Source organism: Pseudoliparis swirei, chromosome 23 (genome assembly GCF_029220125.1).
Source record: "Pseudoliparis swirei isolate HS2019 ecotype Mariana Trench chromosome 23, NWPU_hadal_v1, whole genome shotgun sequence".
Classification (NCBI taxonomy): domain Eukaryota; kingdom Metazoa; phylum Chordata; class Actinopteri; order Perciformes; family Liparidae; genus Pseudoliparis; species Pseudoliparis swirei.
This window is the reverse complement of record NC_079410.1, coordinates 13,241,337-13,261,558: the sequence shown is the minus strand read 5'-3', so window position 1 is coordinate 13,261,558 and position 20,222 is coordinate 13,241,337. Positions and strand designations below refer to the sequence as shown.

The window sequence follows — 20,222 nt, the reverse complement described above, 5'->3', positions numbered from 1 at the left end:
ACTAGAGGGCACGCAAGCTTGTGAAGCTCACATTTAAATTTAGAAAACTATTAGGAAAAGTAATTGGTCTTGAGAAAGTGCTCTTGAAGAATGTAAACAGAACTTTTTTGTAATAATATATATATTCTTCTTTTTTTTTACCATCTTATTCTGCTCCACGTCCATGTTGCATTCAATAACTGGACCGTATTAAATTTTGCATCTCAATTTTAAACTCAAACAAAATGTCATTTAAGAGACAAAATCGAAATCAAAAACTTCACAAGATAGTGAAGACAACGATGACATTTGCTTAAATGTCCTCAATAACTCAAACATGAAAGGACATGATTGGGTAGATTTTGCCAGTCTCTTTAATGTGGAAATGCAAATCATCACAGCATAGGAAGAATCTATTAAAAATGTCATATCAATTCATAAAAGCTTTGTTTTTAAAAATCAAAATATCTTGAATCCTAACCTGAGGCATTTCAAAACAACAAACCGGTGAAACAAGATAATACTTGCTCCCTTTTCCTTAAAAAGGAAAACGTTTGCACAAAGAAATTTCTTCTTTTTTTTTTTTAAACCAAAACATGTTACACATTACAGAGATTACACATCTCTACATTTCATGTTAAATCACACGTTAGAAAATTAAAACTCCAGCAGGAGAAAACCTAAAACACTTAAAAAGTGAAAATGAACTAAGTGACTGAAGCGATATCTCATCTCGATGGTCAAAAGGTGCACAAAGCTAAATAAGAGTTAAATATATTTTTTAGGATTCCTTTACTTTACTGTGGAACTACACATTTCCAGATGCTGTACATCTCAGGGAGCATTGTGTCGGGTAAGAGCTCGATGACAAAAGAAACTAAAATAAATCCTGTCTGTCGGCCTTCAGACCTTTTTACATCTCAGTATATGCAATATTGCAATATACCATGTTGAGCAAAAAAAATTACTGGCTTTAAGCAGTCAAACCAACATAGTAATAGGGAATATTACACTAATCGTACATTAAGCACCCTCAACGGGTCCGAATGCAGTAAATAGCTTTTGGTAGTTTGTAAGACGCACATAACAGGATACGTCCATGCTCTCAACATACACGCATATATATTATTTTATAGGGACAATTATTTGGCACAAAAAGTCTCCCGACAGTTATTTTTACATAATAGGCTGTGTACTCCTGGATGAAAAGGTTTTGTAAAAGTAAACTTGTTGCAAGGTGTGCTATGATGTCATCTTAAACACCAGGTGTTAACCACTCTTACGTGGTTCTCTCCCTCAAGCAATTCTATACATGAACTCAGAAATCTGATGACACAAAGTACTAATCAGTCCTCTTTTCCTAAACTAACTTTCTGGAACTCACAGGAATCATTCTTACAATAATTGTAACTCAATAACTCTGAATTATAACTGGAGTCGTTTGTAGGAGTGTGCATATTGTAATGATATTCTTCGAGTTACTTTATGAAACTTTGGCCCTACAAACGGTCAGATAGCCGTGACGATGAGTGGGGTCGATAACCGAAGCGCTGAATTGACAAGGAAAGTATATTTAAAGTTGATCAGAAACATCTGGCTGACAACGATCCGCTTCATGAAGTCAGATCCAATGTTTGCACCTCTCAACACTGTAGAAGAAAGCATAATCACGTCCCGTGACGTAGTTAAAACTACATTCAAGCATGCGTCACTTCCCCTGAGGTTTTGTTAATTAGCTGGCTGTTTGCTCCCTTTAAGCACTCTCAAAAACTGCTGCTGCGAAAACAAATCCCCAGTTACTATATTACATTTCAAAGTGAACCTAAAAATACTCTGGTTCTCCCTCTTGCTTGCAGCTGAACCATCACATGACACCTTGTGTCCTTATCTCTATAAACACACACTACAAACATTACACCATCTACTTTTACACCTTCAATCTGATATTTTAGCAGACGGTTACACCGATACTCCATCAGTTTCAGAGTCTAAATGTCATCCAACAGACTAGATGTTGGGTAAGAAACCCGATCTGGTGTTCAGAAGGTCAAACTAAACGCAAGTGGAACCAAATCTGCTCTGAGCCTCAATCCACCAGAAGAGTGTGTTGCTGGAAGTGTGTTTAGGTAGAGTGTGAAGGATTTGGCGGCATCTAGCGGCGAGGTTGCAACCAATTGAAACTTCTGACAAGAACATGAATGTCCCCGTCTAGGGCCGTCCATGTTTACGCCCTAAAGAAAGCATACTTTCTGCCAGTAGATCCCCCGAAATGCTACACACTGCTCCTTCAACTCTTAGATGTTTGAGGCACACTTATCATGTCAAGTCACGGTGGAAGGATCTGCTTGAGTGCATCTCGTGTGCTTTGGCCCAGTCTGTCAGGAAACTTCACTGTGAAGTCCAGGATCATGTCGCCCCTCTTCTCGGGGCACTTGGAAATCGGGAGCCCTTCTCCAGAAATTCGCTTTTTCATTCCAGGCTTGACAACGTCTCTGGAGGTCACGGTGATGGTGCGGCCGTCCAATGTCGGGGCGTTGACGGTGCATCCACACAACGCCTAGAGAGAGGCGGAGATAGAATGGATGAACATCTTTACTCAAAATAGTACTGGAACAAGCTATATTTAATAGAAAAATGAATGTCAGAGTGATATTTACTGACGTCAGTGTTCACTTACTTCTCTGAGTGATATCTTAGCGGGATAGATTATATCCGAGCCTTCTCTTCTGAACACCGGGTGGGGTTTATCTTTAACTACAAACACCACGTCTGCAGGAATGTTGCTGGGAGTTTCATCTCCCTCCTTGGGAAAGGTGATTTTCGTCCCCTCCTTCCAGCCGCGCTTGATGTCGACCGTTAAAATCTTGTCTTCGTTCCGCATTGTGCAGCCGTCCGGGTTCAGTCTCTTGCGGGAAATCTTCATCTTTTTGGTGCAGCCGGAGAAAACCTCCTCCAGGCTCACCTTCAGTTCGTGCATCACAGGCGGGTCCTTCTTCCGCTCGTGCGCTCTGTGAGGAACTCCTGGGTGGGATTTAAAGGACCTTTGAAACCCGCCCATGCCGCCGCCCATGCCACCCATGCCACCCATTCTTCCCATGCCAAATGGCGCAAAGGGGTCATTGATGTTCATGTTCTCCTCCCCATTTTGTGCAAAGAAATGATCGAAAGGGCTGCGGCCACCAAAGAACTCCGCGAACATTGCATGAGGGTCTCCATGGAAGGTGTAGTTGTAGCTTTGACCACTGTGTCCTCCACCGCCACGGCCACCGCCACCGCCACCGCCACCACCGGCTGAGCCCTTCAATCCTGCAGCGATCAGATCACAGAATGACATAGAACTTGAATACATACATTATCAGCTGATGGGCAACAATCAAGTCAACAGAGCATTGTTCACAATTGTCTTAAAAAAAGATTGTGATACAATGTTTTCCATTGAATGCTACAATGTGATGTAATGACTGTTTAAACTCATTCAATGTAATCTTTCATAAATCCAGTGTCGGGTGAGCGCTAATAAAAGGTTCTGCAGAAAGAGATTTATCATAATAATATAAATAAGCATTCACAAATAAAACAATACAATTGTACTCTGTAAGTGTTTAAATTAGATGACAGTGATCTGTATTTGACAAGAATCAAGTAAAAAAAGTACTTGCTGGTTTCAAGTAAGAACTTTACAGATACGAATATTAATGTTTAATTTTAACCGGAAAATATTGATCTGACGTGAATAAATCGATAGTGAAAGTATTAATGAGCGGCAAGACAAGTTGATCGGGATGCATCTTTTAGCAGGTTAACCTATAATCATCGTTCCAATGACAGACACACCTGACGGACAACTCGCTGTTTCCAGTCGGTTCTCCGGCTGCACCTCTTGTTACGTGACACTCACGACTCCTCTGTGTCTGGTCGCGAGTAGAAACATGCTACGAACAGCGGTGACGGATGACGGGGACTCCCCGACGTCTAACGTTACGTCACCTCTAAACAGACTCCAGGTGCAAACGCATGTTTTTTTACTAAATAGTGACGTCACAAGTCGTATGAAAACGTAACGCTGGTGGCACAGACGACCACATGCACGCTGTGAGCAGAGGACGTTACCTTCTTCCCCAAAGCGATCATAAATGTCCTTCTTCTTGACATCGCTGAGGACATCGTAGGCTTCAGCGATCTCTTTGAATTTATCTTCGGCTCCGGGTGACTTGTTCTTGTCGGGATGAAAGCGCAAGGCCTGTTTTCTGTACGCCTTTTTTATCTCCTCTTCGGTGGCACCTTTGGCTATTCCTAGCACTTTGTAGTAATCTTTCCCCATGGCAACAACCTCGCTTCCGCCACTTCATACAGACATTGTCGGGCCGCCGGACGGTTCAGTTCCTGCTCGGTGCCAACAGCATCTCAGCCCGCACGTCCAGTGGGTCAGTCCGCGGGTTCACGGTAGCTGGCTGGCTAACGGTCAAGGTTAGCTTGCCTGGCGTGTCGCGGTCCGTGTGACCGCGTCCTACTGTCCGGGCGGAGGGAGGAAACTGTAATTTAACGTCAACTGCACGGCACACGAAGACCGGCTCCGACTGGAGTGGCCGTCTGACGCCGCCGAGCTGAAACCCGATCGTAGAAACTTCTGGAAAGAGCTGCTGCTGCTGCTGTGTGTCATAACTACCGAGTCGAGATGACTCACTGCTAACAACTTCCGGTTTCGTTGTAAGCGCAGCAGTGGTCAAGAACTGCGAGATCTATCTTTGAAATAAAGCCTGAAACTAGTGAAACACGGAGCAGCAGCATCGGGGTTGGGGTGGAGGCTCTTATTTTGATCGCTGCTATGAATTTTATTTTTTCCATCAGCCATCGGCCCTTTTAATAATATTGTAATACGAGTACGCAGGTGTTCTTCCTGTTTTGGCTTTCTAAAAGTCAGGCGTCACATTATACGCTGTCGGTTGAAATCAGTCGTGTAGTAGTGGTGGAATGGAGTAGGACAACATATACTCAAGTACTTTACTTAAGTACAATTCAGAAGTAGGTCCTCTTTATTTGAATATGTATGCTTCTACTCCACTACATTTCTTTATTAGCTGTAGTTACGAGTTACTTTGTATATTCAGGTTATTGATAGAACCTACAAATCAACTCAACAATTATAATATGATATATTATTATTATTATCATGTAATATTTGAACAGGTTATCTTCACACTGATCGCCTATTGCTACTTTAACTAAAGGGAAAGGTCTGAGTAACTCGTACATCACCAGAAATAAGTTTAAAACAGATCCAAGTCCTTATAATGAGAATCAACTTTACAGTTTGCATTCAAATGTTTAAGCTGTGCTTTAAATCGTACTTTCGCGAAGGTTAGTAATATTGTTATTTTATTTAATCATCCTTGGACAAAACAGCTCTTCCAACTGCCTATATGTTGACACATACAAGTCATTTGACTCTAGTTTCCAGTGTCTCTCAGTATAAATGCACACGAATGAAGAAATGCAGGCGAAGGAACGTTTGTGGAATGATTCGTGCTGTACGTTTTCATTTGCATTACAGTGCAAGGTGTATGCTGGAATAAATATTGTATGACTAGTTCATGTATACATGTACAGAGTTCATGAATATGTTCAAGAAGTATATGCAGCCTTGCTCATAAACGGATTTCATGTGCACGTCAATGCCAGTGCCTATAAATAAGTTGTGACTGCAGTGGAGTGGTTCTGTGTTGTCGGTGCACAGGTGGATGCATGAACTGTTCATGGCTGTGTTGGTTTCTGGAATGAGAATTCTCAAAGTTGTTCACTGGTTGTACTGGTTATAAAGTGCTCTCTCTAGCGCCCACCACAGGGGGCAAGTTGAAACAAGTCATAACAAGAGTGACGTGATGAGTGACAAGTGATGAACACAGTCCGCTTCCTGACTCAGGACCAGTAGTAGAGGGTGGACCAGTTGGAACTACAGACTCTAAAATGTGTATATGCCAAATCAAAAGCTTTCTTCACAGAGGTACCTTCTCTAGGACCACTGCGTTTATATTGCAGACGCAACTTTAAAAAAATATATAACCTCAAATTTAAATTAAGAGATATCATCCGAAGATGGTTTATTCAAAGACATCCAAAACGTCTGTTCTTGTCATGTCAAATCTTCAATCGCATTATAAATAAGGCCGTGTTTTTAAGCATGTGTCAATGTTGCACCAATAGATTAAACATGAGTGGCACTCTGATGACAAGCGATCCCATGGAGTCCCATGTCACAGCATTCCTCTCACGTCGGAGTCAAGTGCTGCCGCCTTTGAAAAAGAAGTAGGTCAAGTTCAGAATACTTATATGTAATGTAATGTAATATTTGATTTTGTTTCTTCTTTTTCCATACACTGCTGTCTTTCTGTTCATCAATGTAAAGATGAATTAGGTTTAGCAGGTTCTGTTTTCGTACAACACTCAAAAACAGGTCTTAGAAGGCAAACGGGGATACGGCCGCTCGCATGGCATGAACTGCTCCTGCTTAGTAAAAATAGACCAGAGAATATAGATATGCAGTTGGCCATGTGCGCCCAGAGGCATGTTTGATCTTCTCCCAATGAGCATTCGATGTGCCCTCCTCCCACCACAAACCTCCATGAAGTATTTGAGAAACAATGCTGTTCATTCAGCACGCAAACCTTGAACCACACCGGCCTTGAAATAAACCGATCCGTCTTTGTCATGGAGGTCAGAAACAGAAAAGAATATCAGCCACGCAGGTGGTCTGGGGGAGGGGGAAGTGTTGCCTTTCAGCCGCTGGATCAGGCTTTTAATGGGGGCTCGTCGCCGTGCTACGGAACGAGGAGCAGAGCAGACAGGAGATGTGTCTTATAGGTCTAATGAGAGCGCATTGGCATCTGTCACTGGGTAGGGCTGTGTGTGGCTGCCCAAGGTTACCAAGCTGGTGCAAAGCAAATCAGGCAATTTATATTTAGCCTTGCAAATGGCGCGCAATGGATTATGTCTTGGGGCTCTCCAGTTTCGTCTTCAGTGCGTTTTGTAGCGTTAAGGGGGGCTTGTGAATGATGAAGAGGCTGCTATTCAGGTGAGAAGCAGGTTAATTCTATGATCTTAGAGCAGCTCTCCTTCCACTTCTTCTCACTTCCTTCCTCGCTTCCTTCCTCGCTTGCCTCCGCTCCGTCACTTATAGACACTTCATCTGGCGGGGGGGGACGTGTTTATGGTCTCACATACTTCTTCCGGAGGTGGAGGGCTATTCAGAGAGTCCAAAAGGCACCAAAGAAGACACGTGTGAGTTGGAGTGACAGTTGTGTTAAGGGGGAGCAGGCAGTTGTGTCCCATAGCAGCAGAGGACAACCAGTGGGATTGGACATATCACAGATTACTTCACCAGGTTACTGACATTGGGGAGTAAACAGGACCATGGATGTACTCGCAGCAGAGGCCAAGAGTGTGAATGGATCAGAACCCGAGAAGAAGTCTTCATCGAGGCCAAAACCTAAACCTCCCAAAAAGGCCAAAAGGATTGTTTACTTTGAGGTGGAGATCGTGGACTTAAAGACTAAAGAGAAACTGCTGCTGCTGGATAAGGTGAGAGTCCCGACGATGGAGGGTTTCAGATTACTCTTTTATATTGAGCCGAATGGTTTCAGAGGACTTTAACTGGCGCACGACGATCGCACACATTTAACTCCTAAATACAAAAGGCACAAAGAGTTCTCGAGAACCCGCATAGATTGTATAATCAATTAGTGCAGTTTATCACCTCCCAGGGAAACATGTGGACGTTTCGTGATCTATGCCCGTGCTAAAAGTAACACGAGCCGACTCTGTGATCCCTTTAGCAGGAAAGTCAGAGGAAACATGTTAGTATGAACCATGAGGTCATCTCCGTGAGCAGACGGGTCATTCTACAGATAATCGTCTCCTCCACAGTCGGCCGTGTCACCTGAAGCCGATATCATTGAGCGAGGGTGAGAAGTCACTCTTCACCTGACCGGACATTTACGTTCCATGCAGTACATACCGCTGCCGCCGCGGGACGACCGACACTTGATTAGCTGTGAGGGATCACATTGCTCATTAAAATGGCAAAATGCAAGTGTGACTTATTCCAAAAGAATTAAAAACGTTGGCATTAAAGAGAGCAATACCGACTTGACTTTTGTATTTTTAGTACTCCATGTCTTGTAAATCTCCACATGAAAGTCTGCACACTAATAGTGCTGATAATGTTCATATTTAAAGTATGGCTTACTTCTATATTATGTTCGCAGGTGGAGCCAACGGCCACTGTTTTGGATATCAAAGCTTTATTTCACAAATCATGTAAGTAAGTTTCAGACACCAACATTTTAATTTTCCATTTATTCCTACCTTAATATTCAATAGATAGTCTCTGGAGCATGCCGAGCGTAAAGTCCCTCTCCATTTCGACAGATCCAAAGTGGTATCCAGCCAGACAGTCCCTGAGTTTGGATCCAAGTGCGTCTGCTTTCTTACAACAAATTCTGCATTTATGCTACTTATTGTCGTTCCTCGAGAGGTTTTGTGACGAAGATATGTGATGTTGTCTGGTCTCATCTCGGCTGTCGTGTTGTTTAGAGTCAAAGTGTCTCAGGGATGAAGAAATTCTGCAGACACTTCCTGTGGGAACCACAGCCAGCTTTTACTTCAGGGACCTGGGCCCCCAGCTCACATGGGGGACGGTGAGTCCTGCACACCTGCACAGACCCACAATACTCAGGACCATACACAGATGTTGCATAAGCCCTGCATGTTACTTTAACCCTCCTGTTACCTTTAGGGTCAATTTGACCCGATTCAATGTTTAATGTCGGTGTTCTTTCGGGTCAATTTGACCCCAGGCGGTTTTTCACTGTGTCAAACATATAAGAAATATCAACTTTTTTATATATTTAAAGGGATATTTAGGTAGTCAACAAACAAACATAAAGTACCTCACACTTAAACTTGGAAAACAATATTAATTCTAATAATTTTCTGGAGGTTTTAATTGCTGGGGTCAAATGGACCCCAAGGGTAAAATATGTCAGTAAATATAAAGGTAACAGGAGGGTTAAACATTGAATGGGGTCAAATTGACCCTAAGGTAACAGGAGGGTTAAGCAAGCTTATAACCCACCATTCAACTTGTTTTAAGACTGATTCCCACCTTCCATGTTCTTTTTGTGTCTCTTGATAAAAATCTAACAATCAATATTTGCCTGTTCCTAATTTCAAGGACGCTCCAGCATCCGTGCTTGCTATGTGTAATGGACGACAAAGTATACACCATTCAGACTTAATACACCGAAACATTCAAAACCTCTGGTATTGCCTTTTAAGATTCTTGTACATTAAATAGAAACAGACACTCTCTCACCCACTCAATAACTCATGCATATAAATATCAACCCACAGTGGCAGATAGAGGTGTTTCCGTGGGGTTTGTTTTTCTCTCACCGAGGACACATAATCTCACAGCCCCATTTCTCCCAAAGGTGTTTATCCCCCAGACCTCCCGCTCACCTTGAACTGGGCCTCTTTACTCACCCTTGCCCACCGAGTCTCTGCATACCGTGTCTTTACAACCGTGTCACAACCCCCTGCGCCCTGCCAGGCTGCAGGCCGACGCGTCTGTGGGTGCGGGAGCATGAAGCGCCCCCAGCGTGCTGCTGGAGGAGCTGCTTCAGGGATCCATTTCACTGTCATCCGTGCTGCTACGCTTGATCATATCATTCGTGGAAAGCTGGTATTACAAGCTGCCTCAGTGTATCATGTGCTTCATGGGCAGATGCTATTAGTGTTACACTTGAATGGTGGTAGACCGAGTTCTTGTTTGAAGATGGATTTGTCAAGTGACTTATGAGAGAAGGCAGAGCCACACCGGTGTCTGTCGCACACGTTCAGACTAACAGCAAGAACATATTCTATTGCCCCTGGTTTGTGTATTTCCTATGATAGACTTTGGTCAGTAGAGATTTTAATTTAAATGCTCTTCATGTATGCATTCATAACTTCACCTCACTTCTGTCTTTTCCTTCGCTCACTTCAGGTGTTCCTGACAGAGTGTGTTGGCCCACTGGTCATCTACTTAATGTTCTACTTCCATCTTCCCTTCATCTACTCTCCCAAATATGACTTCACCAGCAGCAAGCACTGGGTCGTACAGTGAGTGTCAGCTTTTCTTAATTCTTCCTTAAGTTTATTTCGGGAATCTGTTGCAATGTCCCGGCTTTGCACAGATGCGCCTCAACATGGCAAACACTAGTAACGCATATGTCTATGGTGACACTGAGTCAGAGCCAAGTGTAATGGACTGCATATCCAAGTGTTTGTGTGTGTGTGTGTGTGTGTGTGTGTCCTGCTGCAGTTTGGCCTGCATATGTCACTCCTTTCACTACATCAAGAGGATCCTGGAGACAATGTTTGTCCATCGCATCTCCCATGGGACCATGCCTCTCAAAAACATATTTAAGGTGAGAGAGCTGGATATTTTTTTACCTTTTTTAATATGATATACAGCATATTATTATAGTTCTCGTTCTCATAAATCTGAACCAAACGTGTGTAGGGCCTTATCTTGACAGGGTGACCTATTACAGTCTCTTTTTCTATTTCAGAACTGTGGCTATTACTGGTGCTCTGCAGCTTGGATGGCCTACTACATTAACCACCCTCTCTATACCACACCCTGTAAGTGCAGACCTCGGCAATTCTCAATTTAACTCATCAGTTGTAGTTGACTTTAATCTTCATCTATTTTGTTCTGTGACACATTGACAGATTACGGGCAGATGCAGGTGAATATAGGACTTTACGTTTTCTTGGTAAGAGACCTGAATAGGTGCATTTATGACGCATAAACAAAACAATCTAATATTGTGCACTTGATAATCTCTGGATGTCTTGATTCCCGCAGTTCTGTCAAGTTGGGAATTTTTCCATCCATGTTGCTCTCCGTAACCTCAAACCACCAGGTGAGCATTTTCTAACAAGGCATGTAGTGTTATGGTTTTATTAAAAGCAGCCAACAGTACAATACGGTGCTTTAATCGTTTTTACCCGTCATCTCAGGTTCAAAAGTGAAGAAGATTCCTTATCCGACAAAAAATCCCTTCACATGGATGTTCTGGCTGGTGTCTTGTCCCAACTACACATACGAGGTAAGCAGATACTAAAGTTCACTCTTTCTCGAGAAAGTACTATATGGAAAACACAGAAATGTAATAGAAATGTCCTAAAAATAATATAACTTTTGTAGATATTCACTTTTTCAGGTGGACATCTGCTTGTTGTCTTCTGACAGACTACACATCTTTAATGTTAAATTATGGCATTTTCTCAATGTTCTACTCCTTATGAATTAGAAGAAGAATATGTATTTCAAGGGATGTTTGTCTCTTATTAGTTTGGTTGTTGTTTTTGTCCACATTTCAACTCTGGCATACTGAAGGCAATGTTGTGTGCAACACAGTAGCTACACAGTACTTATATTTCATAGATGCAGATTCTCGACTGCTGCCATCTGCTGGTTATGTTCTGCACATGTATCACTCAGCGCAATGCACTATGTGTGTGTGTGTGTGTGTGTGCGTGTGTGTGTGTATACGTGTATATCTATATGCATCCTTCTTGCTCACAGTTGGGCTCCTGGATCGGCATCACAGTGATGACGCAGTGCGTGCCCGTGGCTTTCTTCACCCTTGTGGCCTTCATCCAGATGACCGTGTGGGCCAGAGGCAAACACGCCAGCTACGTTAAGGAGTTCAGAGATTATCCGACCCTGCGCTCCTCCATGCTGCCCTTCATCCTGTAGAGCCTGGCGGGGAAAGCACAAGTGATACCCTCATCCATCCCCTCACTGATCAGGTCTTTATTTTTTTAAAGGGCCTTTCCACACTGGATGTTAGAAAGTGTGTGTGCTGCTGTCAACAGCATGGATGGATTTTGGTCGTATGGACTCCAATGTACCATTTTGTTACATAAACTCCATAACAAGGATTGTTGGACTGGTGAATGCAGGACTGTTGAGAGGCGGAGGAAGCGATCAGAGTTCAAATACAGCAAAGTCTTAATATAATGTTGTATGTGATTTTGGAAGGCTAGAGGATAAGAACTGTATTTTGCTACTTTTGAAAAATACAGATGCAACTATGTATTTTTGCTTTACTGTTGCATTGAGAATGCTGTTTAGTTAAAAAAAAAAACTTTTGGCAACATGATCAGTGTTTAAACCAAGAGGCTAATCTGCATTGTTAAACTAGTGTGCAGCCTGGAGCTGACCGCTTGGTGGCCTCACGCAGGCCTCTGCTCATCCAAGTGACATTTACACTAAAGTCATGATCTGGATCAGAAATTAACTGCAGATTCCTACCAAGGTTGAGGAAATGTTGTTCTCTTTTCATCTGTATATAAAAACAAATAAGTTAAAAAAAAACAGAAATGTGTGCATGTCCTACACAAACATTAAAAAAATGACTAACACAAGGTGATTATGGTGCAGAGTTAAACTGAAAAAGCTAAAAGAACAAGTGTCATCAAACCATCAGCATATAGGGTTACATATTTAGTATGTTTTACTTATCTGAAGCGCAGACGGACACTTTGTGGAGTTGCTTTCCAGCATTAGATAATGACAAAGGGGCAAATACACATGCAAAATAGTTTATTCTTTGCTAATCCATTTTCACTGAATGTGCATTTTACAGAACATTGCATCGAACGAAAGTTTGTTTACAATATTTGATGAACACTGAAGAGGGACCCTCACTCCCTCTTAAGGCAACTCTGACCCACTGAAACAATTGTTTTTAGACAAGTTATTAACACGACAAGTTAAATAAACAGAAAATAAGTGACTGAATGGAGAGACATGAGCTTTATTTTGTATGTGTCAATGTTACAGATAAAAAGGGGGATACATTGAAGATGTAGACATCATATGGAATGTTACAATTCAAGAGGCGGGCTTACATTAAAAAAGACAGTGGACAAATTATAAATGGATGATAACATAAAATATTGCATTTGATCAAGATGTCTGCTGTGTGAAATGACAGAGCAGCTGTATTCAATTTACAACTAAATATTCAGTATTACAATGGCGTTTCCCAAAGTGTATTACTTTATTTTGCTTATGTATGAAAGCAGATTCCATGAGGCTGCAGTTTCCTCGTCACATCTATCGCAATTGTTGCCCGAAATGCAACTGTATGAAGTTGGACAACAGTCGGATCTAAATACGATTACAAGAAGAAAACCTATTGCCTTACCAGCAGGTAGTAGAATATCATATTTGTGAGACACTGAAGACATAATCAAACATCAGCAGCTATTGGGGGCATAATAAGTCAGGAATCAGACTTGTGATGCAGATATGTAGAACGTCTGACTTCCCCAGCACTTTGATGGCATTGAATCAAACGGAATAGAAAGGAAACGAACAACAGATAAGCTTTACGGTCGTCTGTGTGATTTACAAAGAGGTTCTGGACTAACAGAAGGTACCGTGATTGAGCGAGCGAGGACTCAGAGACATTTCGGAGCCACAGCCAAACCAACGTGGACCCACCACTGACTCGTCACGTTGCACACGGCACTACGCAGTGCAGCCGGTCTCTGTGGGTCGATCAGCTCATACGTGGTCCGCCTGGTGCAAGGCTCAGTCCCCTTCAATGGCTGAATTATCCATATTTTTACTCTTGCAAAAAGGTCATCGCTCCTCCAGTTAACACCTCCTCTGAACGCTCCAGTCTGCTCCCTCGACGGCACATGGATGAAATGAAAACATGTGAAAACCAAGCCCATGATGAGAGGTAGGATGACTTTTTTTTCAGTTTCTGGTCATTCTCACAGTGAAAGTTAATTCCATCGCAGCGTTCCCCCACCCCCGCTCACCCTCTACATACTCTGTATATGGAGGTGGCGGGCAGGATGTGGATGGGAGAGGGCACTGCATGCACGTGTGGGTCAATGCAGCATCGTCCGTCTGCACTGTGAATCGGCGCTTCAGAGGTCTTCGTATTCCAGGAAGTGGGTCCTCTGAAGCACCTTCACATGGCGCTCATAGATTTTGAGGGCAGGGCCGAGTCGGATGGACAGACCAGTCAGCACGTCGCCGCGCTGCATTAGGAGAAGGGACTTCCCATCAATTTCCTGTTGGCGAGAGCTCAGTTAGCATCGCCCATCGGGCTGGACATCTGCTGATGAAACTAGTGAATGCCATTTATAATTGGCCACCAAGACACACCGTGTGGAAAGGTAAATTAGCTTCTGATTTTCAAGGTCACCTCACGACCTTCAGTAGTTAGTCTAGCTGCCAGTTTGATATCACAGCTTGGTGTGCAAAGACAATTTATACTGATCACAGGACACACTCATTTCAAAATAATACAGGGGTCAGACACGTTTTTACCGAAACAACGCCTTGCCCTTTCCACTAGTTTGTGCCCAATTATCATGACTATAAATATCTATATCTGTATATATGTCATGAATATGTCACAACGTTTACAAAAGTGCTTCTGTATACAGTGAAATGTTGTCATTCAGATGCTCTGATTTTCAATTTGAGACCAAGAATTGTTTGTTTTTTACAAAAGTTTAAGTCTGGACAGTATGTGAGGACGTTTTTGTTCATGTCTGAAAGACATATGTATACATTCAAATTTAAGAATACAAATCATTGTCCAGATTGACCACAGTATACAGTATCTCAACTAACACAAAAGACAAGCTTTGGCTGTCGAGAATATGACCTGAAAAAGAAGGTGTTTTGGACCAGAAGGGTCCCTCGGGTTGATGGAGGACGAGAGGGAAGCTGTGCTGCTGCCAGCGTGGGTCAACTTTGTCTCCGGTGGGAAAAAGCCGGTGACGGAGTTGAGAGTTGATTCGCATGCAGACTACTGCTGCTCAGCATCCATGTCTTTCTCCGGACATGACGTATACGTTAATTGTCCAAATGAAGACATCTGCATTTCCTGGCATTGTGCAAACGTACATGTCATTAAGTGCAAGCTTTAACTCCTCCAAGCATCCAGTGGAGAGTGTGGTTGTCAGTGTCGCTACAGTGCCCCCTGTGGCAGCTTTAAGGTGGTGCACTGACCTGTGTTCGGAACGCCACCGCCTGCTCTGGGAAGCCCGCAGCTGAGAAGTAACTGGCCACATCTGCCACAGTCCACAGCATCAAGTTATGGCTCATCTTCTCCATCTTCACAGAGCTGGAGGAGGATCAGATAGAAAGGAGTGAGGGGCATGACCACAGTGGCTTTTCTTCAGCAGCTTTTCTCTCCACTCGGTTGCTGTTGTTGTTGTTGTTTCAAGCCTTCTGTGCAGTCAGTAATTATGACCGTGACTTTGTGCCTCAGAAATATGTACATTAATTATTCAACACAATAGCTGGGAAATTGTAGAAAGGGAGCGGACATGATTTTCAGGAATTAGAAATGCATTTCTAGTAGAGAATGTCATTTTTAATAAGAGGATACTCACATTTCATCCCCTTTATCGCCGTTCAGAAGACCGTCTTCCTCTGCTGTGAAGGAGGATAGATCTATGTTGTTCTTCATTAATGTGCCTGTGAACAGAACGGAAGCAACACTATTACAAATGTTCCCCCAATAAAACACTGATTTAATAGGTCAAGTGATATGCTCCGATATAAAACGTGACTGAATGCTGTCTGCAGTATTTCTGGAATGATCACTAAAACACAACGCAGAGTTAATTTCACTGGTCTGAGTCCTGGAAGTGAAGCTTATTCCATGGTGCTAGTTTACCACACTGAAGCCTCTACTGCCACGGCGCAGTATGTCTCCCCATCAGGGTTTGTTCACGGTTTACAAACGCATATACAACATGAACCATAAACCTTTTCGGCATTACTACGAACGATCTGTACGTTATTTCCCAAACGGCCTTTTAAAGACGTTTGTCTTCTAAACGAAAACCTTCGGCAGCTGTACGCTTATTACACTGAAGGACAGCATGTTTTGAGCAGAAGCTTTTTACAGGTACAGTGAGCAGTCTGAGCACCACCTGGATTGACAGGTAGTGGGACAAGCTTGTGAAGAATTTAAAATGGTTGAGCCAGCCTCAAGGCAAACACAGGTGAAATAAACCAAAAGGGTAAACGGAATGGCGTGTGGAACATGAGCTGTCATTAGCCAACTCCTTTGACATGTGTGTGCTTTCTCAATGAGAGAGCGGACTAAGGATGAATCGGTTCTCTGCAAAACACATGGATAGCTTTGATAAGAAAAGGGAGTCGATGCTACTCACAGTTGTCAGATGGCAGAGGCAGTCCCTGTGCTGTCCCTTCAGATGCATGCTTGCTCTCTTCCTGTTGCCCAAACAGAACATCAACATGTCAGGTGTGAAGCAGAGAGATCAAAGAAGCAGGCGGCGTACAGGTCGTGTTTGTCACTAAGGGATTACAGGCAAATTACCAGCCCTGCAGCATAGTCCGGTACCAACTGGTCAGACAAAAGGCCACTATCCACCATCTTGCCTTCATCTTCCTTCTTCACGCGGTTCTTTAACGTGCAGGGGCTGGTCGTGGCCGAGTGGATCGCTGGCTTCGTGACTGCTGCGAACAGAGAGAGAACCGTTTACACGACATGCTGATATGATCCACGCCGTCACACTCAACGTTATTCTTCTCAAACTCTCGTGCTAATCAAAAACTACTGCAGCTGAACATTATTTTACGTTTTTTTTTTTTTTTTACTGTGCATTAAACCTGAGTAACCTGTACAGATGAGCCGATGGATGGCTGCACTTTGCTAAGCTATGCAAACATATTATTTTTATAGGCATTTATACTTTCAACAACCATGTCACCAGTCCAGCTTCCACTCTGAAATTATCCAATGCGTACATCTTGCACACGCAACAATATGCGAGTCCTCCATAATGCTGGGTGTGCATATTAGACGGGGATACCTTTGTCTCTCTGCATTCCTGGGTGCTGGCGCTCCACTGGGCAGACGGCAGGATGATAGGGCCATTCATTGTGTGCGAGGGCTGTGGGGCTGGAGGGCGGCAAGGAGCTGGGCCTCTCACCAACCTTCTGGATCGAGGCACAGTCCAGACCGGAACCGGGGCCGCAGTCGGGGCCCGGGCCGGGGCCATTCCGAGTGCCAAAGGGGGAGCAGGGAGCAGAGACGGCTCGCACGGCGGCTTCTTCAAACGTGCGACTGGGCGAGGGTCCGTCCTGCCCATCCCGGCTCTCATCGGCCCCTTCCTCATCTGCATTACTGTCTGTGTCCATGACCATTGAGGTGTCCGCCTGCAGAACCGAAGCATAAGTCCCATCGTAACCTCCAGAAAATCATATCATATTCAAAAATATATTAAAAAGGTGGGTGCAGACTTAAAACAAACCTAAATCAAGCCGTTCTACTATTTCCTTGGATCAGTGGGGACACATGGCTTGAGAGGATGTGAGAGATGTGTCAGCACGTTTTTAACTATATTACGTTCATTATAAGACAAACAACTTGAAAAGCAGGTAACGCCCGCAACGCGGTCGGGGGTTGTTTTCATGACTGAGCGTGTCACGTGGACGCACGCTCCTCGATGTCGCAATGTGACCGCTGTGGTGCTAAACGATCGCCTTTGAACGCCTCGTCCCTTTCCACGGCGCACCGAGCGCTTCCACCGCAGACGCGTTTCCACGCAATTAAAACAATTGAACGTAATGTTGCGTGATCGCAACGCAAAGTAGTTGCCGTTTTGTCGACGGCGCCCCGAGTGAAGAAGGGGGAAAAAATGTGCCTTGTGTGCGACTGCGTGTCTCAGATCCAGCAGCAGAGCACAAGAGCGCACTGGAGCCCGCCCCGCGCCCGAGAGGAGACGCCTGCACGGCACTCGCCCATCGCACTGCATTTCACACAAGTTTCACGGAGACGCGGTCACACAACAAATGTGGGTTGTTTTTTAAACACCCCTGACCCCCGAGGATCTCAACCCTGCGTGATTTCGCCCTCGAGGCGGCCGACGCGCCCGCTGCGTCCCGCTCCTTTACGGGCCTCCTTGATTGATATTTCTAACACACGGGGGAGCACAGAAGGGGCCGATGGGAGGCGTTTGAGGGTTTCCTCAAATTCCCTCTAAAGTGCGCATGGAGTTACGAGCCGCGGCAAAAAAAAAAAAAAAAAAAAACCTCGCCATTGTGTCTGTGGTCTTTTGGCGGAGCGCTTCCCCGTCGCCGGGACACGGCAGAGCAGAAATAAGAGATGAAGGAAAAAAAGAAAAACACGAGCTTTAACTCAGGCGCCTCGTTCACCAGCCTACTTTGACTTTGCACCGGGTCAACGATTTACAGCGACACAGAGGGAATGCACAATGAGTCCGTTATCGGACACGTCGCTATACCCCGGTATTCAAGTGAAACCCGGGGGGGAAACAAGCCCCGAGAAGCGGCGCGTTCAGAGCCACTACGCGCACACACACACGCCTTTCCGGGGAACAAAGTCAATTTGATCTCGGCTTAACCCACATCGGAGAGAGGGCACATCCACCAGCTAGCCGGACGAACAGTTTGCGATCGCTTCGCGTTAGTTCGGGTCTCACGTTACGACCGGCTCTTACGCATTTCATAACTTTGCATTGTATGTGGCTCATCTCAGCACACAGAGAAGTATTGCAATTGCCGTGCGGGACGAGAGGCCGTGACAACAGCCGACACCAAGCATTAGACGTGACCGGGCTCGGCTGCGTGTCCGACAATGGATCCAGGGGTTCGACTTTATGCAGTGCGTCGACAATCGTCCATCACTCGAAATACAGACGCGGTTTGCACAATTGGACTGAATAAACCTTTTATTACAAGTACTTGGGCTCAGATGAGACTATTGTGTGTTGCTGCTTCACGGGACAAAACACAGTGATGGGCACATCTTAAAGTCCAGACGGAAGGGGGTGACATGTCGTCATGGGCAGACACGGCCAGGACACGATCCAGAGACGTGCTGCTTGTTCCCGTCAACAACCCCACCATGTCCCAGCGTCCCCCTTCAAGCTACTACATCCGCGGTGTTTGAGACTTTCCCCCCCACCCTTCCCCGACTCCCACATGTACAAGCCGGTGAGAAAGAAAACATCAATTTCCAGCTCTGGCTTCTAAAATAAAACCACCCCCAGTGAACGTGTATTCCAACGCTCTTATTTTGAAAGCAGAAACGTTCCACTTCCGGGCTACGTGTGCCGTTCTCTCGCTAGCTTGGCAGTCGTCCTCCCCTTCGCTCAACGCCGACTTTGGGGCTCGAAAAGCGCTTTCTGCTGCCGATAATGGTGGCTCGGGTTGCGGCGGGCAGGACGGCGCAACTTTTCCTGTCTTCTCTCTGTGCGGTTGAAGTGCTTTTCAACCCACGCCGTTTCAAATATACCTCCTCACTCTGACTACACGCGCACATTTTTCCCCTTCTTTTTTTTTTTTCTTCCCCTCGGCAGCGCTCGAGCGAGGTATAACCGCCGCTCCCCGTCTGCGGCAGTTTCAGGGTGCACTTGCAAATCACTCCCCGTGTAGCGACACAACATACGTGTTTTATTCCCCTATCTTCCAAACCATATAGCGCATCTTAACATGGCGTTTTGTTGTTGTTTTACCTCCACCTGTTAATTAGACAAAACGTGCTATGACAACGAGATGAGACTCGTCCAACGTGCCTCTTCCCATCAGCCGCCACATACCTCCAGGTCCTCCTCGTCCGGGTCCGCGGGACCGAACGCGCTGTCCCCGTTGCTCAAGTCAGAATGACTGGCTTCTTCCACCGCGCTCCTTCGCGCAGCCGTCGTTAACGTTACATCGTCCTTTTTTCTGCTTCTCCGCTGAACCTTGGCGGCGTTTCGGTACGAAATGGAGCCCTTGTAATTAACTTTTAGCACGGTCTGTTCCTGAATCAGTTTTTCCAGTTCTGCGCAGGTTCGGTCGGGCTCGGACCCGTGTCGCCTCCGGACCATTCGGCAGATCCTCTCCAAGTCCGGCCGAGCTTTGCGCGACCGCAGCGAGTCGATAGTGTCCAGGATCCACTCGCGGTACTTGGATTCAGACATCTTTCTTGCTCGTTTGGTTCGCTTTCTTCTAGCTTTTTTTTTTTTTCCTACCTTGGTGCGTCAACCTTGCACACGGTGTTTCTCGTGAGCCGCGGTCCGAGTCCAACCGAGAAGCGGAAACCTCGCCGTACGCCTCCTGCGTTTGCGTGTGCGCTTAAGGTGGACCGAAGGAGTTGCAGTGAAAAGTTTAACTCGAG

The 20,222-nt window shown here is 44.8% G+C and overlaps 3 protein-coding genes and 1 long non-coding RNA gene across 8 annotated transcripts; 1 reads left to right on the top strand and 3 right to left on the bottom strand.

Moving 5' to 3' along the window:
* Nucleotides 1-335: 335 nt before the first annotated feature.
* dnajb1a (DnaJ heat shock protein family (Hsp40) member B1a) lies at nucleotides 336-4,767 on the bottom strand. The gene is made up of 3 exons (XM_056406609.1): nucleotides 4,090-4,767; nucleotides 2,657-3,285; nucleotides 336-2,536 (listed from the first exon to the last, which is right to left on the bottom strand). The coding sequence occupies exons 1-3, from the start codon at nucleotides 4,298-4,300 to the stop codon at nucleotides 2,306-2,308; spliced, it is 1,071 nt and encodes a 356-aa protein (XP_056262584.1). The 5' UTR covers nucleotides 4,301-4,767; the 3' UTR covers nucleotides 336-2,305.
* Nucleotides 4,768-6,182: 1,415 nt separating this feature from the next.
* Nucleotides 6,183-10,002, bottom strand: LOC130188319 (uncharacterized). The gene is made up of 3 exons (XR_008830601.1): nucleotides 9,520-10,002; nucleotides 8,341-8,687; nucleotides 6,183-6,269 (listed from the first exon to the last, which is right to left on the bottom strand). It is a non-coding gene; the product is annotated as an uncharacterized LOC130188319 (long non-coding RNA).
* On the top strand, nucleotides 6,266-12,832 carry tecra (trans-2,3-enoyl-CoA reductase a). Of its 3 annotated transcripts, XM_056406610.1 has the most exons (12): nucleotides 6,266-7,048; nucleotides 7,154-7,554; nucleotides 8,241-8,292; nucleotides 8,404-8,448; nucleotides 8,569-8,672; nucleotides 10,022-10,137; nucleotides 10,340-10,445; nucleotides 10,590-10,662; nucleotides 10,753-10,796; nucleotides 10,889-10,946; nucleotides 11,044-11,132; nucleotides 11,612-12,832. In XM_056406610.1, the coding sequence occupies exons 2-12, from the start codon at nucleotides 7,387-7,389 to the stop codon at nucleotides 11,783-11,785; spliced, it is 1,029 nt and encodes a 342-aa protein (XP_056262585.1). In that variant the 5' UTR covers nucleotides 6,266-7,048; nucleotides 7,154-7,386; the 3' UTR covers nucleotides 11,786-12,832. The 3 variants fall into 3 exon arrangements, with proteins under 3 accessions (XP_056262585.1, XP_056262586.1, XP_056262588.1); XM_056406611.1 differs by lacking the exon at nucleotides 11,612-12,832 and adding an exon at nucleotides 11,247-11,605 and having other exon boundaries at nucleotides 6,266-7,554; XM_056406613.1 differs by lacking the exons at nucleotides 6,266-7,048; nucleotides 8,241-8,292 and having other exon boundaries at nucleotides 7,495-7,554; nucleotides 8,356-8,448.
* samd1a (sterile alpha motif domain containing 1a) lies at nucleotides 12,620-20,089 on the bottom strand. 3 transcript variants are annotated; one of them, XR_008830600.1, is made up of 8 exons: nucleotides 19,663-20,089; nucleotides 16,912-17,257; nucleotides 16,416-16,555; nucleotides 16,249-16,309; nucleotides 15,460-15,544; nucleotides 15,074-15,188; nucleotides 14,727-14,948; nucleotides 14,042-14,124 (listed from the first exon to the last, which is right to left on the bottom strand). XR_008830600.1 is itself a non-coding variant. In XM_056406607.1 (7 exons), exons 1-7 carry the CDS (start codon nucleotides 20,023-20,025, stop codon nucleotides 13,978-13,980), a joined length of 1,257 nt encoding a protein of 418 aa, XP_056262582.1. In that variant the 5' UTR covers nucleotides 20,026-20,089; the 3' UTR covers nucleotides 12,620-13,977. The 3 variants fall into 3 exon arrangements, 2 of the variants coding, with proteins under 2 accessions (XP_056262582.1, XP_056262583.1); XM_056406607.1 differs by lacking the exon at nucleotides 14,727-14,948 and having other exon boundaries at nucleotides 12,620-14,124; XM_056406608.1 differs by lacking the exon at nucleotides 14,727-14,948 and having other exon boundaries at nucleotides 12,620-14,124; nucleotides 16,416-16,552.
* Nucleotides 20,090-20,222: the final 133 nt, after the last annotated feature.

Bases quoted from the DNA above. Each gene is read 5' to 3' on its own strand.
- dnajb1a (XM_056406609.1), bottom strand. From the start codon at position 4,300: ATGGGGAAAGATTACTACAAAGTGCTAGGAATAGCCAAAGGTGCCACC. The intron at 3,286-4,089 runs GTAACGTCCTCT...TGATCGCTGCAG, and splicing joins TGATCGCTTTGGGGAAGAAG to GATTGAAGGGCTCAGCCGGT. The intron at 2,537-2,656 runs GTAAGTGAACAC...GCCTCTCTCTAG, and splicing joins CTAAGATATCACTCAGAGAA to GCGTTGTGTGGATGCACCGT.
- tecra (XM_056406610.1), top strand. From the start codon at position 7,387: ATGGATGTACTCGCAGCAGAGGCCAAGAGTGTGAATGGATCAGAACCC. The intron at 7,555-8,240 runs GTGAGAGTCCCG...TTATGTTCGCAG, and splicing joins AACTGCTGCTGCTGGATAAG to GTGGAGCCAACGGCCACTGT. The intron at 8,449-8,568 runs GTGCGTCTGCTT...CGTGTTGTTTAG, and splicing joins GTCCCTGAGTTTGGATCCAA to AGTCAAAGTGTCTCAGGGAT.
- samd1a (XM_056406607.1), bottom strand. From the start codon at position 20,025: ATGTCTGAATCCAAGTACCGCGAGTGGATCCTGGACACTATCGACTCG. The intron at 15,545-16,248 runs GTGAGTAGCATC...TTCTGTTCACAG, and splicing joins GCCTCTGCCATCTGACAACT to GCACATTAATGAAGAACAAC. The intron at 14,125-15,073 runs GTCAGTGCACCA...TCTCGCCAACAG, and splicing joins CGGTGGCGTTCCGAACACAG to GAAATTGATGGGAAGTCCCT.